General features: G+C 41.0%; 1 protein-coding gene across 2 annotated transcripts in view; it reads right to left on the bottom strand.

The window, feature by feature from the left end:
* Positions 1–618: 618 nt before the first annotated feature.
* LOC144607180 (furin-like) overlaps positions 619–17,210 on the bottom strand; it is a 33,402-nt gene continuing 16,810 nt past the window's right edge. Inside the window, exons 7-15 of one of the 2 annotated variants that reach the window (XM_078423850.1) lie at positions 16,734–16,906; positions 14,213–14,425; positions 12,241–12,341; positions 8,178–8,281; positions 7,178–7,295; positions 5,508–5,687; positions 4,413–4,537; positions 3,010–3,129; positions 619–1,598 (exon numbers count right to left, since the gene is read on the bottom strand). In XM_078423850.1, the coding sequence (XP_078279976.1) occupies positions 1,060–1,598; positions 3,010–3,129; positions 4,413–4,537; positions 5,508–5,687; positions 7,178–7,295; positions 8,178–8,281; positions 12,241–12,341; positions 14,213–14,425; positions 16,734–16,906 (1,673 nt within the window). In that variant the 3' untranslated portion in view covers positions 619–1,059. Of the gene's footprint in view, positions 1,599–3,009; positions 3,130–3,281; positions 3,801–4,412; positions 4,538–5,507; positions 5,688–7,177; positions 7,296–8,177; positions 8,282–12,240; positions 12,342–14,212; positions 14,426–16,733; positions 16,907–17,210 lie in introns of those variants that run through there. The other variant, XM_078423852.1, reaches the window with a different exon arrangement.

Raw genomic sequence — 17,210 nt, 5'->3', positions numbered from 1 at the left:
GATAGCGTCTTTTGCAGGAGGAAGGGTGGGAGAAGGTGGATTCGTAGTAAATGGCAGTTTATAGTTTAGTGAGGGATACAGAGAGATCAAGCAAGGGGAGGGATATGTCAGCGATAGTCTGTTAATTTGAGGGCAGGGTGGAAGTTAGAGGTAGTTAATGAAAGCAATGAGTTCTGTTCGAGTGCAGGGGACAACCCCATGCAGATGTCAATGTAGCAGAGAAAAATTGGGGGATAGTGCCAGTGTACGTTTGGAACGAGGACTGTTTGTTGGTTACATGGTTACATTAACCTAATGTAACCAGCAAACAGGCCAAGGCCTGCTCGATCTCCAAGAGTAGACTTAGCAAACGTTTCTAAGCACTTGCGCTCGATCTGCTAAGGCCTGCTGGGTCTCCCATTTAATAACGATTTTAACTTCCCTTCCCATTTTGACCTTTCTGTCCTGAGCCTCCTCCATTGCCCGAGCGAGGCCACATGCAAACTGAAGGAACAGCATCTCATATTCCATTTGGGTAGCTTAAAACCTAATGGTATGAACGTTGAATTCTCCAATTTTAGGTAACTTACCTGCAAACACCACCACCCACCCCCTCTTCCCTGTGCTCCACCTGGACCCATTTCCCTTGCACCTATATTCCTGCTTCTGGCTTCACAATTCGCACCTTTTCTATCCTTTTGTCTTTTCATCTCTGGCCTTTGTCCAACCATCTGCTCATCAAAACCTCCCCTCACCTATATCAACCTATTACTTGACAGGCTTTGACCTGCCACTCCTCTCTTACAGCTTCATCACACCCCCACCACAATCAGTCTGAAGAAGGGTCCCGACCCGAAAGGTCACCTGACTATGTTCTCCAATAATACTGCCCGACCCGCTAAGTTACTCCACCACTGGGCTTTTTTTATAGGATTTTCTCATTTGCATTAGAAACCATACTTGAACCAAAGTCATTTTTGAAAAGTATATATTATTCTGGATGAATGGTCAGTCGACTAATTCTGCAATTCAATAAGAACAACTGAATCTGCATGTTAATTAGATTTCTTTTTAACAAGTCTATTGTTGATCCAAACGTGTAAGAAAATAAGTAGATTCTGTCTCGCTGCTTCCAGTTCCCTCATCTGTAGTGTCACGAGGTACTTGTAATTGCGTTGTATCTGTGGCTCCAGTTGCCGAAGTGGTTACAATGAAAGATTGCCCAATATTCAAACGGCATATAAGCCATGACAGTGACATTACACAACACATCACGGCAACAGGTGCTCCAATAAGGATTGCAAGTATCACAGCAATTTTATAAAGTCCATGTTTTTCTTCTTCACGTTCATTCATATTGGAACGACTTGGGTAAATTGGAAGTGAACAAGAATGCTGATTTTCATCATAATTAGAAAATGGCGGACAGGTCACACAGTCATTTTGAGAACTGCCATTGCAAAAGTAGCAAGACGAATGGCAAGGGTCACAAGCCAACACTGCCAAAGTTTTGTGAACACCATTTCCTGTTTTATTTAAGGTCCTTGCAACACTGTAATAGTGTGGAGGGCAGTAACTGAGACAATGGCGTCCAAAAATGACAAAAGCACTACGACATTCTGAAAAAAGAAAGCAAAGGGGAGGTTAAAAAATCTGTTGTATTTTCAGATGTCTGCAATTTTTTTTTTAATGATAGCAGAAATTTGATTTACTCAAAGAAACTGTCATATCCAGGTATTAATCAGAAGCACCCATCACATTCTGCAAGCTAAAAGGTCAAATTCAATGATGTTTTAGGTTGAGAATATTCAAATAGTTCAATTTTCAATCTTGTATGACAATGCTGTCAATATAAATCATTTTATTTACCTGCTATTCCCATATTTTGCACTATCCCTATTAATGTGCTCCTAATTCATGCCAGGACTATGGCTTGAAAAGCAGAAGATCATGTGTTATTTAATTAAACTGCCAGTTCTGCATGCAGTTAGACCTATTCAACAATGCAGAGTCCTCACTGCCCATACTGGATCTTTCATCCAAAAAATCCTACTTGATGCAAAAAAAAAAAAAAAAATGTCAGAAAGATATTTCTCTTTCGAATCACAGAAACATGTTTTAATGCTTAATCATGAGAAGAATCTGGATATCAAGTATATAAAAAATACCCAATTACTTTAGCTCAACTTCATCTTGCATCAAGATGAAGCCACTGCTTCTTCCCATGTAACAGTTCAACTTAATGAAAATCAAATGTTTAATTTAATGTCATTATCCATTGGGTTGGGATAGTTCCATTTAATCCAGACAGCACAAGACTTTTGCTAGGAACACTCACCCGGGAGGGATGCAGCTGGATGAAGTGGAAATAGTGTCATGATCAAGCTCTTGACTTCCTTTCTATCGAGGTAATCAAAGGACACAAGTGGTCTGAGACTATTGAAAGGCTGGTATATAAAAATGGTACTAATCTAGTTTAGTTCATGCTTCTAACCAGTTTCAGTGATGCGAGAAGGCCATTCAAACATACAAAAGCAGTGTGCCATTCATTTTACAAATTTTTCACGGAATTAAGTGTTTGAGATTTATTATGTTTTACTGCTTCCTTATAGCTTACAAAAGCAAACACATTACAGAGTTCGATTTGGCCTCATTTTGCCAAGGATCAATTTATCATTTGAAAGATGGGATAAAGTAAATGTACTGGGATGCAAACATTCCATTAATCAATTCTTGAGGGGATTAATTATTGAAGCCATGTGCTATGTTATAAAATGATTAGGGGCAGTAAAGCTTAATTCCAGATCACAAAAAGGGGTAATTACAGAAAGTACGTGCCAATCATCTAATTTACAAAATGGTCTGAGGAATGCGAATCGGCTGTACAACAATAGATTGAACAGCATCTCTAATGTGCTAGCTACTTATTATAAAGTTAATATAATTGTGCCAATAAATGTACAGAAGAGCTAAAATCAACTGTCACATTTCTAGAACATTATCGGGTTCCTCAAACATTATTTTGCATACCTTGACAGAGTCCATCTTCATTCCATTCCGCACAGTCATTGATTACTGTGTCTTTCATACGTCTTGCCATCATGTCTTCCTCAGTACCATACAATTGCATCTTAAAGTAAGATAAAACTCCTGCAGAAGATAAGTTTTGAAATAATTGCATTACAATTATTATGCGCTGGGTACCATACTTGAGAAATATTCTGAAAGTGGCTTAGCCTGCCTTGGGAAAATTGCAACAAGTACTGCCAAAACTATGCTATGTATTTTAATGGCACACAAATAGATACAAGGTCTGTCATTTTTGGCATAAAATTAAAATATCTAACAGTATCAATTTTAAATAATGGGTCCAGATCCCCTTCAATTTGGAAATATTTTGGAATCACAGAGGGATACAGTACTGAAATGGGAGCCTCAGACCACCGATTCCACACCAACCAAACACCTATTTACACTAATCTGGCATTAATCCCACTCTTTTATAATTTTCCCCAGATCTCAATTCCTCCCGATACCAGCACTCACCTGCACACCAGCAGCAATTTGCAGATGCCAATTAAGCTGCTCATCTGCATGTCTTTGGGATGTGATGGAGAGGGAAGGGGTGAGAACCGGAGTACCTTGGAGAACCCTACATGGTCACAGGGAGAATGTGCAAACTCTGGACAACACCTGTGGTCAGGTTCGGACCTGGGCCTTTGGCACTGTGAGTTGGCAGTTCCACTAGCGGATCCATTGGGTTAGTAAGTCGAAGTAGTACTTTTATAAACCGAGAGATTTAACAACATCTCATCTCCTCACTGGAATTATATAAAGTTCAATAGTAATTAAAAAATATTGAAATAAATGGTCATCTTACCTAATGTTGCACAGGATGGTACATACTAAAGATAGAAACTACACAACATTTGCCTCCCGAGTTTCAGGGGACAGTATCAAAGTGCTTCAGTCAGTCTGACAGGAGGTTTATGTTTGTCTTCCATCCAAATTGGCAGGAAAAGACAAACTCCACCATGGAAGCAAATATCTATGCTAATGTTCTACTGGGAACAGTGTTAATTGGAACCATTAAAAAGAGTTCCAAAGCACCAATGGCATTCACTTCATTTGTGGGAACATGTTACCCGTTGTATTCACCAAAAATAAGCAATTGCACTGCAAACGGTAAGGTGAAACCTACCTCCACACAAAAAAAAAATCCATAATACAATTTCTGACTTTTCATTTTTAAAATGCAGGCAATGCCTTTGAGATTAAGTTCTCAGTCTTACCTCTATAAACTTCAATTGGTTGGTATTCAGTCAAAAATAAGTCAATGCATTTGGTAAACAAAGCAGTTTCCAGCCATATTGCAATATTCATGTAGCATAAGATCACCAAAATAATTGCATTAAAATATCATCAACTCATACCCGTGTTTCTGGAACTTCCTTTGTTTTCAATCTCAAGAATCCAAACTCCTTTAGGGTCTTCATCCCAGCAGTGTATACTCATGAAGGTCCAGTCTCTGTAACCACGGGATGATGCATCATGCGGTCTTAAGAGAAAAACAAATCAATCTGGGTAAACATATGCCCATCTCACTTGTGCTCCAATTCAGAGTAGCCCTAGTTTCTGCAGCAGGCCCAAGTTAGTAAAATGTAGGCAACTATTCTTATACCATGAATATTATTAAATAAAATACCACAGTTCATTGCTTAGGAAACAAGCTCTTCCACTTCTTGCTCTCTCTCCCCATGTTTACTGCTTAATAAGCACACTAATGGACATCAGAAAGTTAGACCCTTGATCAACCAGGCATTTGAAGTTTTATTCCCAACTCCACATTGCATTCAAGGTTAATGACAGTTTCATGCTTTGAAACCATCTGTTCCCAACAGTAAACATAGAAGAAAAGTTGAAGCATGGGGACTTTACAATAATCTTCTTAGGCTACATATAATATACCTATAATATCATATTATCATATCATCATATCATATATATACAGCCGGAAACAGGCCTTTTCGGCCCTCCAAGTCCGTGCCGCCAAACAGGCCTTTTCGGCCCTCCAAGTCCGTGCCGCCCAGTGATCCCCGCACATTAACACTATCCTACACCCACTAGGGACAATTTTCACATTTACCCAGCCAATTAACCTACATACCTGTACGTCTTTGGAGTGTGGGAGGAAACCGAAGCTCTCGGAGAAAACCCACGCAGGTCACGGGGAGAACGTACAAACTCCTTACAGTGCAGCACCCGTAGTCAGGATCGAACCCGAGTCTCCGGCGCTGCATTCGCTGTAAAGCAGCAACTCTACCGCTGCGCTACCGTGCCGCCCTAATCATACCTATAACTCCGAACTGTGTTGTGGATAAGTTACACCATAAGAAAACTTAATGAAGAGGCCCAAGGTTAGTTAATAATTACAAGTCCTCCAGTGAAATTAGTGATGAGAGATGAGGTAGTTTGTTCTGGTCAAATGTGGACTTTCAAATCATAACTACTTAGACCTACATACATACCTTACATCAACAAGGTTGGAACATGTCCCACTAGGGCTAATGAGAGAAATGCTCAGATCACCTCTTCGAGTGTAACTCAGTGATATTCGAGCTTCCACATGCTCAAGAGATCGAATATAATTTTTAGTTCCAGAACATGCATTGATGTGCTTCTTGATAACAAGCTTGTCAGAAATCACTCTGAGTGGTAAAAGAAAAGAGGATTACTTTTTTTGAAAAAAAACTACGAGTGGTGTAAAGAATTAATCAAACCAATGACCAAGAAAAGGATGGTTATGCTTTTTTCAGGAATGTTCAGGAATTTTGCTCTATTGTCACATTGCTCAGAAGCAGCCGAATAGCAAGTTAATTTTGATCAACAATGATCAAAGTAGTTACATATATCAGAAATGGGAAAACCATATTAAAGTAGTATGTGTGCTACATAGAAGAAAAATACAAAAAGGTAGAATATATGCATATTTGCACTACTTTAACTATCCATTCACCATTAAGAGATGGAGGCAAATTCTTAACACTTAAAAAAATGATATAGGAATAAGGAGAATCTTGCCATTCCTGGAAATCACAGATGTACTGATTATGTACTTAGATCCAAAGCACTTTTCATTAGATACAAATGGAACTGGTCAAATCTCATGGTTATTGGATGATACATTTATTAGAATATTTGCTAAATAGAACACATTTTCTTTTTCATTGATTTGAGTTGTGTATATATTATATAAAATAACAGATGGCTGTGAATGTGTTACATACAGCAATAAAAAGATTACAGACAGTACAAGACTGAAGCACTATTAAAGAAACTATGCTAAAGCTACTTTAGTGGTTCATAAGGCCAAGTACAGTAGATACCAGTCTCTACCTAAAAGAATAAGCTTTTCTTCGCTGCTTAAATCAATTTATTTTAATTAAATATTACTCAAGAGTTCAAGAAGGCAGCTTCAGATGGTTCAAAAAAATTCAGAGACAAAATATCCAAATAATGAGGCAAACACTTTGTCAAACATATTCCTAACAATTCAATATCTTGCACATGATCCATAGATTAAAACCTCCGAGACAGTGTTAGTATTAAAACACACTCCCAGCCAGCTGCAGTTTCATACAATGTATATAAAACTATTCTCCCCCCCCCCCCCCCCACCGCCATAAAGCAATTTTTAACTGATCATTCAATTGTTGTTTGCAAGATGACCTGGAATGATTGTTGAGTATCTACACAATATTAATCGCAGTTCAAGAGTGTCATTGCGTAGAATGCTTCAAAAGATATAAAACACAAAGGTGCCACATAAACACATTTTTTTCTCCCCTTTCTTAATATTATTCAAATTTTATTTATTGTATGGCCACTAAGATTTCTGTTGCATTTCTATTATCAGTACAGATTTAGACTTCTGGATTTAATCGCTCTCAAGAATTACCTCTACTATTTATTTGATGTGCTACATGGTATGTTCTATTGTGCGAGGTAGATGCAGGCCTACCATGGGACAAATGTCATTAGTCATTGTCATTTTATTCTTCCAAATTGCAGTTTAGCTTCCAAACTCTGGGCGGTATATAAAGAACTAAATAATGGAGTAAAACGTTGCAAGACATTCAGAGCCATCTGCAATTCTATACTATACAACAACAATTCCAATCTCATTTAGCATGCTTACTGGGGGGATTTAATAATCTCTATGGAGCATTCCCTCTGTGGATGAACAGTCAACCATTTTGTTGCTAAATCCACCAGACGTCCAGCATCTAGTAGTCCATATCCGTAATGGTGGCTCACTGAAAACAATTAATCAAAATTCATCAGGCATTGTTTCATGGTCCAAGATCAAGTAATGTGATTGTATTCACAGATTTTTTAAATGATAAAATGTTTTCCATTACTCAAAAGGTCCAATGTATTGTATTAGAATAATATTTTTCAATAGATCACATTTACATAGTAAAAAGAAAATCAAGGTTCATAATTTCTTGGATAAATATCTATTTGTTGCAGTAATTTTAAACCACAAAACGAAGTCAAATTCACTCACCAAATAGAACATTTTGGTCATTCTTAACAACCACAAGCCACCTTGCTCTTAATCCTGATGATATATTGGGATCTCAAATTGTTTCGTGCCCAAACATAACACAGAGATAACCATGACCTGCAGCCACAGATGTGGAAATGTAAAAGGATCATTTTTATTACATCCTCTATGGGTTTTTGCTTTGAATAGGTCATATCCATAGCAAACAACCACATCCCTACCAATGTCAATTTCTATCATTACTAACTCCAGCTAATACCAAAACTACCACTTCTTTATGATGGTTGCCATGCTTGGAATTTTACCAGATGGACATTTAGGTGTTCTAAATTATATGCTCAATCACAGCACTCAAAAGAAACTTCATTGCTTTTAGAGATCCAAATTAAAAAACGAAAATCATTTTAATCCAGCAATTTTAACATCGAAGCAATCAGTTTTAAAATATTGCAGGAAGCTTTCCCAGTTAGCAGGAAACAAAACAGAGCATGTTTGCAAAAATATTATTTGGATAAATAAAATTTGAACATTAATGAACACGCCATGTTCTATTTTTATTAAAATGTTCTTCGTATTTGTTTCATACCATTTAACAAGCATATACACAACTCAAACTAGTCTTACCTACCTTTACGCCCCACTCCATTTTTGGCCCAGTCATCAGCTTTCAAATGAAGAGGTTTAGATGCTCTCACGACAAGGTGCTGCATGTCACGCCAGGTCAGTGCAGGACTACAAATAAAAACACAATCTTTACACAAATGAAAATTTATATTTTAGTATAAATTTTCATTCATTTAACTAATTTGAAATCTTGGAAAAGCAATGCAAGTACATAATCTAATTTTCTAATCTAAAGTTATCTTAGATTTGAAACATTAACGATTTATTTTTCCACTGATTCCGCATGACTTGCCAAATGTTTCCAGCTTTTTCCTTTTAAGATTTCTATCGTCTGCAGTTTAAAAAAAAAAATGTATTCATCATCTTGAGGATGGACCACCAGATTCAACATGATCTGCAAGACTTAGTCTTATTTGAATGGACAAAGGATGAAAACATAATCAATCTTTGTGTAATGCCAGCACTGGCATCATAAAGGTGGGCAGTGCCAAAACATAAAAACTTGAAGAACAATTTCAGTAAAGAGACCAAGACAGACACTGGAAATGAAAGCAGGCTATCAGCACCATTGAAATTTAACTTGGTGCTAGAAGTTTAACTTGGTTCCAAGTAATGAAAGGTATAAGAAAATAACTGCAGATGCTGGTACAAATCAAAGGTATTTATTCACAAAATGCTGGAGTAACTCAGCAGGTCAGGCAGCATCTCAGGAGAGAAGGAATGGGTGACGTTTCGGGTCGAGACCCTTCTTCAGACTGACCCTTCTTCGGGTCTCGACCCGAAACGTCACCCATTCCTTCTCTCCTGAGATGCTGCCTGACCTGCTGAGTTACTCCAGCATTTTGTGAATAAATACCAAGTAATGAAGTTCAACTGGAGATTGTGACTGGAAATGGAGGATATGAAAAATGAAAATGGAGACTATGGTTTACAAAAAGTAACAAAAAAGGTAAGAGTGACTCAGGAGGTTGTTGTAATATATAAGACAAGGGGGATGTTGTGATATTGCTGGGACTACTTTGTGTATCCAAGGACTACTTTGTATGCCTGTGTATATAAGTGATTGGTGTGATTAGGCGGTCTTGTGGTCCTTCCAGAGTCACTAAAGGTACAACAGGTACCGTACCACGAAGTATAACATGGTGGCAGCGGCTTGGTGTTTCGCCTAGGGAGGGAATGAAGCATGCCCGAGCAGAAAAGGTTAAAAAAAATTAAAAATAAAAAATAAAAAAGAGCCCTGAAGGGAAACAAAACAAAAGTTTCCAGCTCGGTACGGGACATTTGGAGTGCATCCCGACAGGGCCAGTGTGAGTTGGTATAGTTACCTGCTCAGTAGTCGGCGCCGAGTTGCCGACGTGACGCTGCAAGCTGCTGAGGGCGGTGCGCCCCAGCACCTGTGTAGGCCCGAGATTAGAAGCCTGCGACTGCTTCGCGGGGGAGAGACCGGGAGACCCGACACACACGGAGATGTGCGGTGACCGGGGAAGACCGGGAGACCCGACACACGCGGAGATGTGCGGTGACCGGGGAAGACCGGGAGACCCGACACACACGGAGATGTGCGGTGACCGGGGAAGACCGACACCCATGGAGGTGTGCGGCGACCGGGGAAGACCGGGAGACCCGACACACACGGAGATGTGCGGTGACCGGGGAAGACCGACACCCATGGAGGTGTGCGGCGACCGGAGGAGACCCGACACCCACGGAGGTGTGCGGTGACCAGGGAAGACCGACACCCACGGAGGTGTGCGGCAACCGGGAGAGCCCCGGAGGAGAGCGACACCCACGGAGGTGTGCGGCGACCGGGAGAGCCCTGGAGGAGACCGACACCCACGGAGGGGGTCGGCGACCGGAGGGACCGACCACCCGCGGAGGTGCGGCGGCCGGTAAGGCCGAGGCACTAAATACTCACCCAGGCGCGTCGACCAGAGTCGGGACGGCCCTGGGTCCAAGGCAGCGGCAGCGCGTTGGAATTGCGCGGCAGCTGCCGGGAGCACCTGTGGGCGGGGCCGGGGAGCACCTGTGGGCGGAGCCGGGGAGCACCTGTGGGCGGGGCCAGCGGCAGCGCGTTCGAAAAGTTGAACGGCAGCTGCCGGGGAGCACCTGTGGGCGGGGCCAGCGCGCACTGCAGCGGAGGCGCGATCGCACCGCGATTACAGTAGTGGGAGCCCAGCAGTGCCAACCCAGCAGTGGGAGCCAAGCAGTGCCAGCCCAGCAGTGGGAGCCCAGCAGTGCCAGCCCAGCAGTGCCAGCCCAGCAGTGGGAGCCCAGCAGTGCCAGCCCAGCAGTGCCAGCCCAGCAGTGGGAGGCCAGCAGTGGCAGGCAAATCATGGTGGTGGAGCATCTAGAGCCTACACTACGTTTGATCTACACAGCACGTCTTCTTGAGGGGAAGATATGGAACAAAATGAATATTTTGCGTTTAATGACCTGTGTAGTGATCTGTGTACTGAAAGCTTAATGTATTATATTTGATGCTTTTGTATATATGTATATATCTGTGGAGTGACCACACGGAGTGAGTGACCACACGGAGATGAGTGACCACCCAGAGATGAGTGACCACCCGGAGATGAGTGACCACACGGAGATGAGTGACCACACGGAGATGAGTGACCACCCGGAGATGAGTGACCACCCGGAGATGAGTGACCACCCGGAGATGAGTGACCACCCGGAGATGAGTGACCACCCGGCGATGGGTGAAATTCCGCAGAGGAGTGACCACCATGATGGCGAAAAAAGCAATTGTGTTTAGTTGTGTTATTGGTTTTGTTTGCAAAAAGCAATGGTGTTTTGGTTTTGTTTGTTAAATATATTTTAGCCCTCGAATGGTAAAGAAAACAATTTTATATAAGACAAGGGGGATGTTATAATATATAAGACAAGGGGGATGTTGTGATATTGCTGGGACTACTTTGTGTATCCAAGGACTACTTTGTATGCCTGTGTATATAAGTGATTGATGTGATTAGGCGGTCACTCTGGATGCAGGTGGCCACGGAATAAACAGCCTGGAGTTGAGCTCCAGCAATGTAACCTTTTATACACGTGTACTTGTGGTCCGTCCAGTCACTAAAGGTGCAACAGGTACCAGACCACGAAGTATAACAGAGGTCAGGCAGCATCTCTGGAGGACATGGATAAGTGACGTTTCAGGTGTGAACGGTCCCGACTTAAACCATTGCCTATCCATGACCTCCAGAGATGCTGCCAAAAATGAAAAAGGATTTGTGGCATGAATTAAAGATGATTTCTGTCCTCAAAGATCAATTGGAGGATATACAGCTCATTTAAAACTAGTGGCAAATAAAATATCAACGTTATACATAACTTTGCAGACCAGGTGGATCCTGCTCTTGTAATCAAAGATTTCAAGAAAGCTATGCTTGTATAAGAGAACAAAAAAAAGATTAATCATGCAAAATAGACAAAACAGAGACACAATTTAGAGAAGGAATAAGTAATTTCAGAAAGCAGAGAGGTCTGAGAGATAAAATGGATGATCAGTGTAAATGGAATCAAGAAAACAGAAGTGATTAAAATGAGCCCAGATAATGATTGGTGCCAACTTCTACAAAAGCAAAAGGTACATATTCAGAAATGTGGAAGTCAATTCAACAGATCACTTTAACTGTGACAAAAGCTGTTTTCAGCTCGGATGTGAGGAAGCAGAGAATAAGAAATGCAAATAGAATAGCTGGCAATGAAAAAGTAACTGTGGATTATCTTTCCTTCCAAGGTAGTGGGATGGTTTTGGCACAGGAGGCCTGATATGACATTGCTGATGGCCAACCAAACCATTTGTCTGCCAGAAATGCCCAAATAAGGAATATTACCCTGATTAATCCCCACTCACACACACGTAAAACTGATGCTTTTAAAAAAGTTGCAGATTTTTTTTTAGAAGCCTCTTCTCAATGTTGCTAATGCTACGCATGTATTAAATAATAATTCAAATGAATCGAGTACTATCTCTTGCTCAATTAAGTGCTTATATCCATTTATACAAGATAGTCAGCCTCATAAATATGTCAATGTATTTATAGAGCAAAATAAATTACTTTGCCTCCAGAGCAAGAGCTATGATCCCAGCAGCAAGTGGTGCAGATGCTGACGTCCCGGTGTGCTTTTCAGTGCATCGTAACCGCAGATCTGTTGTAACCTGGGGCCAGAGAAATTTGGTGGGGGGGGGGGAAGAGATTTTTTTTTAAAAGAGTGAAAGTGGGGGTAGAGATTACAAACAACAATTCTAAACATACTTCACCCTTTTCCTGACAGATTCAGAGAAAACCATTGTTGAGGTGCCAGTACAAAATTTGGAGGCCAACTAAGAGGTTGGATATCAATGGATTCCACTGTCTGGGCCACGTGGTATATTTTTTTCATTGAATGGTTGTGCAATTAAACATTTTCTTAAATATTAGTGCTTTTAACTTAAAATCATTGTTTTAAAAATCTGAACATAGGTCTTTTATATTGGTGAAGTAGCAGCAGATAATTGAGATCCAGCTCAAGTCACAGTTTGCGTCCTTGCTGAAAGACTATGTCAGTATGGCCTGCAGGATAACTGGGCTGCCAGAATCATGCAGGTATTGGGCCAGTACAATTTGGCCAAAATAGGCTAATCAGTTCAAAAATCTTTTTGCAGTTTACGCTTCATCTAACTAAGGTCTCTGCACCCAATCTACCAGATACCTGGTGATAACATTTTGACAAATGGAAAATGTTGTGAATATTCAGATCAGGGAGAGCTAACACAGAGATGGACACAGAGAATTCACCTGATGTTTATTGCTAACATCTGCAATATTTTGCTTTTGATTATAAATGCTATTGTATCATTTTTACATTGTATCTCCACAGGAAAACAATAAGCATAGAGTAAATTACATTGTATTCTATGGTTAATGTATGTACACCTGTCCTGAAAGGAAGATTTTTCACTTTGAGTTAATTAATAGAGAGAAAGGGTAGGGATGAAGAGGGAGAAAAGCATAATCAAATAATTTATTCTTATCCAAATATTAGAAAGTATTTTATTGGGATGCATCACAGCATGGTTTGGGAACCGCTCCATCCAAGACCACGAGAAATTAAAGAGAATTGTGGGCACAGTCCAGACCATCACACAAACCAACCTCCCTTCCGGTGACTCCAATTACACCTCGCGTTGCCTCGGCAAGGCCACCAACATAATCAAGGATGAGTCGCACCCTGGCCATTCCCTATTCTACCCTCTCCCACCGGGCAAAATGTATGGAAGTATGAAAACGGACACCTCCAGATTCAGGGACAGTTTCTTCCCAACTGTTATCAGACAACTGAACCATCCTATTACCAATTAGAGAATAGTCCTGAGCTACCATCTACCTCATTGAAGACCCTCGACTATCTTTAATCTGACTTTTCTGGAATTTATCTTCCACTACACATTACTCCCTTTATCCTGTATCTGTACACTATGAACAGATTGATTGTTACCATACATAGTCTTTCTGCTGACTGGATAGCACGCAACAAAAAAAGCTTTTCATGGTATATGTGACAATAAACTAAACTAAGTAAATTAGCTCCATTCTTAATAAGAATGCACAGAAGCATTCAATAAGAATGCACAGAAGCAGTGTATCTCAACTTCAGACCCAAAAAGAAAACAAAATAGCTACATTCCGCAAAAAAATGCCAGATCTAAAGAATAAAAGTCTTCACACATCACCGGGCTCTTGAACTAAATGTAAAGTGAATAATTTTAATCTATGACAAGGGAAGAGTACAGAACTACAAAAACAAGTCAAGGAGCTGAACATTATTTTGCATCTTCAGCGTACTGAACCACCATCTTTCCCACATTTCAGTAGTCACCGTCCATCTCAAAACATAATCTGCCTTCCTCAACCCTCCAATGGATGCTGACCTGGAATACTAGTACACTTTCAAAGGGCTCATGATGTTAAGCTAGTTTCCAGCCACTGTGACCACCTATGCCCCTAAACAACAAAAAGCATTGGAGGAAAATGATTTTATCTTTCTTACAATCTGCTTTTCCGTTCTGGTCCCGCTGCTGTAAGTGGTGGTTAGTGTTGAAGAGCAGGCCTCGCTGTACCAAGGTATGTTCCCTTGTTCAGTTGTGCTGCCCACAGACAGTGTGTAGATACTGTTTGTATAGCCATCACAGTTACAGTTATCATACTGGAAACCTCCATTTCCAGATGCCCAGACAAAGATGGAACCAAGCCCACCTCGTCCCTAAGTTAAATAAATACACAAGTACAAATCACCAGCTAATCAGTTTCAATTCATATATATGTGCAAATCATTTGTGCCAGCTCAAACATAACCTTATTGGATACAGATTGCAAACATTGAAATAGATTAAACAAGGAAACTTGCATAGCTATACAACTAAATCATTAAGGTAATTGTTAAAAGGCCATTTTCCAAGGCACCATTAGAATACAGTTTAGAAACTAATTGCCAAATCTAATTTTTCCTCTTCTTACCATCAATCATAGGACTATGCTTTAGTATTAAAATAGACATTCTGTGCATTTGGAGAAACAATACCTAGCCAAGAGATACACAAAAGGATAGACAAGTGGCAAAATTAATTTATATCGTGCAACTGTTGTGCACAGAGTTCCATTTCACTCCATGATGAATGAGAGTGTGGATTATTACAGCACAAGGGCAATCTACTCATTCACACCTTGTGTTCCTTCTATGATTAGATTAATTCAATAAGGGATTAAGGCAATACGGGGAGAAAAGATGAGGTACGAGGGTAAGCTAGCCAATAATATAAGGGAGAATAGTAAAAGCTTTTTTAGGTATATGAAGAGGAAAAAAATAGTCAAGGCAAATGTGGGTCGCTTGAAGACAGAAGCAGGGGAATTTATTATGGGGAACAAGGAAATGGCAAACCAGTTGAACCGGTATTTTGGAACTGTCTTCACAAAGGAAGATACAAACAATCTCCCAGATGCAGGTACAGCAGGCAGTGAAGAAAGCCAATGGAATGTTGGTCTACATAACAAGAGGAGTTGAGTATAGGAGCAAAGAGGTCCTTCTGCAGTTGTACAGGGCCCTAGTGAGACCGCACCTGGAGTACTGAGGGCGTGTAGCGCAGGTTTACTAGGTGAATTCCCGGAATGGCGGGACTGTCGTATGTTGAAAGACTGGAGCGACTGGGCTTGTACACTCTGGAATTTAGAAGGATGAGAGGGGATCTTATCAAAACGTATAAGATTATTAAGGTGTTGGACACGTTAGAGGCAGGAAACATGTTCCCAATGTTGGGGGAGTCCAGAACAAGGGGCCACAGTTTAAGAATAAGGAGTAGGCCATTTAGAACAGAGATGAGGAAAATCTTTTTCAGTCAGAGAGTTGTGAATCTGTGGAATTCTCTGCCTCAGAAGGCAGTGGAGGCCAATTCTCTGAATGTATTCAAGAGAGAGCTAGATAGAGCTCTTAAGGATAACGGAGTCAGGGGCTATGGGGAGAAGGCAGGAACGGGGTACTGATTGAGAATGATCAGCCATGATCACATTGAATGGTGGTGCGGGCCGAATGGCCTACTCCTATATTGTCTATTATCTATTGTCTATTGTCTAACTCGCACCATTTCAAATGCTGAATCATCTGAGTTAGACACCATGACTAAACTGCTGCAGTACATGCACATTATTTGTCATTCATTGATTAACACATTTTCACAATATATCTAACATGAATGATGATAAAATTAACAAGGAGGCAGATTATTATCTCAATGGTGTTAGGTTAGGTAAGGGGGGAGGTGCAGCGAGACCTGGGTGTCCTTGTACACCAGTCACTGAAAGTCGGCGTGCAGGTACAGCAGGCAGTGAAGAAAGCTAATGGAATGTTGGCATTTATTCACAAAATGCTGGAGTAACTCAGCGGGTCAGGCAGCATCTCAGGAGAGACGAAATGGGTGATGTTTCGGGTGATGTTCCTTCTTCAATGGAATGTTGGCCTTCATAACAAGAGGATTTCAGTATAGGAGTAAAGAGGTTCTTCTGCAGTTATATGGGGCCCTGGTAAGACCACATCTGGAGTATTGTGTACAGTTTTGGTCTCCTAATTTGAGGAAGGACATCCTTGTAATTGAGGCAGTGCAGCGTAGGTTCATGAGAATGATCCCTGGGATGGCGGGACTGTCATATGAGGAAAGATTGAAAAGACTAGGCTTGTATTCACTTGTATTCAATGTTGGGCGAGTCCAGAACCAGGGGCCACAGTCTTAGAATAAAAGGGAGGCCATTTAAAACTGAGGTGAGAAAAAACTTTTTCACCCAGAGAGTTGTGAATTTGTGGAATTCTCTGCCACAGAGGGCAGTGGAAGCCAAATCACTGGATGGATTTAAGAGAGAGTTAGATAGAGCTCTAGGGGCTAGCGGAATCAAGGAATATGGGGAAAAGGCAGGCACGGGTTATTGATTGGGGACGATCAGCCATGATCACAATGAATGGCCTCCTCCTGCACCCTATTTTCTATGTCTAAAATAATCAATTTTAGAAAAACTATTCAACTTACATTTGTAATGCCCTTAAGGAATGCCCGACTTGCTAACATTGCTGGACCTTCCACAGTCTGTCCATTGTCTTCTGGGCCCCAGCTAGCACTATAGATGTGAATATGTTGAGGGTTGAGGCTCAGAGAACGAGCCTCCACTACATCCGTAATCTCACCATCAAGCATCCTTACTCCTGCAGACACAATAACAATAGCAATCTAAGCGTTAAGATAGCTATCATTGGGATTGTAATACGAGAATAAAACAAAAAAGACAAAGTTCAAGAAATATACTAAAAACACAACATCTACATGATACCAATAAAAAGATGGGGGCTGAGTCAAGGGACGTGTGGTGAAGTTGGAGAGGCAGTTGGATGACCTCAGGGCCATCCGGGAATGCGAGAGTTTCCTCGACAGGACCTATTGTGAGGCTGTCACGCCAAGGGTCCAGGTCGAGCGAAGGTGGGAGACTGTTTCAGGGGGGAGTGGACGTGG

The sequence above is a fragment of the Rhinoraja longicauda genome, chromosome 28 (assembly GCF_053455715.1).
Source record: "Rhinoraja longicauda isolate Sanriku21f chromosome 28, sRhiLon1.1, whole genome shotgun sequence".
Lineage (NCBI taxonomy): Eukaryota > Metazoa > Chordata > Chondrichthyes > Rajiformes > Arhynchobatidae > Rhinoraja > Rhinoraja longicauda.
The sequence above is the reverse complement of the archived record's forward strand: the minus strand, read 5'-3'. Positions and strand labels throughout refer to the sequence as shown.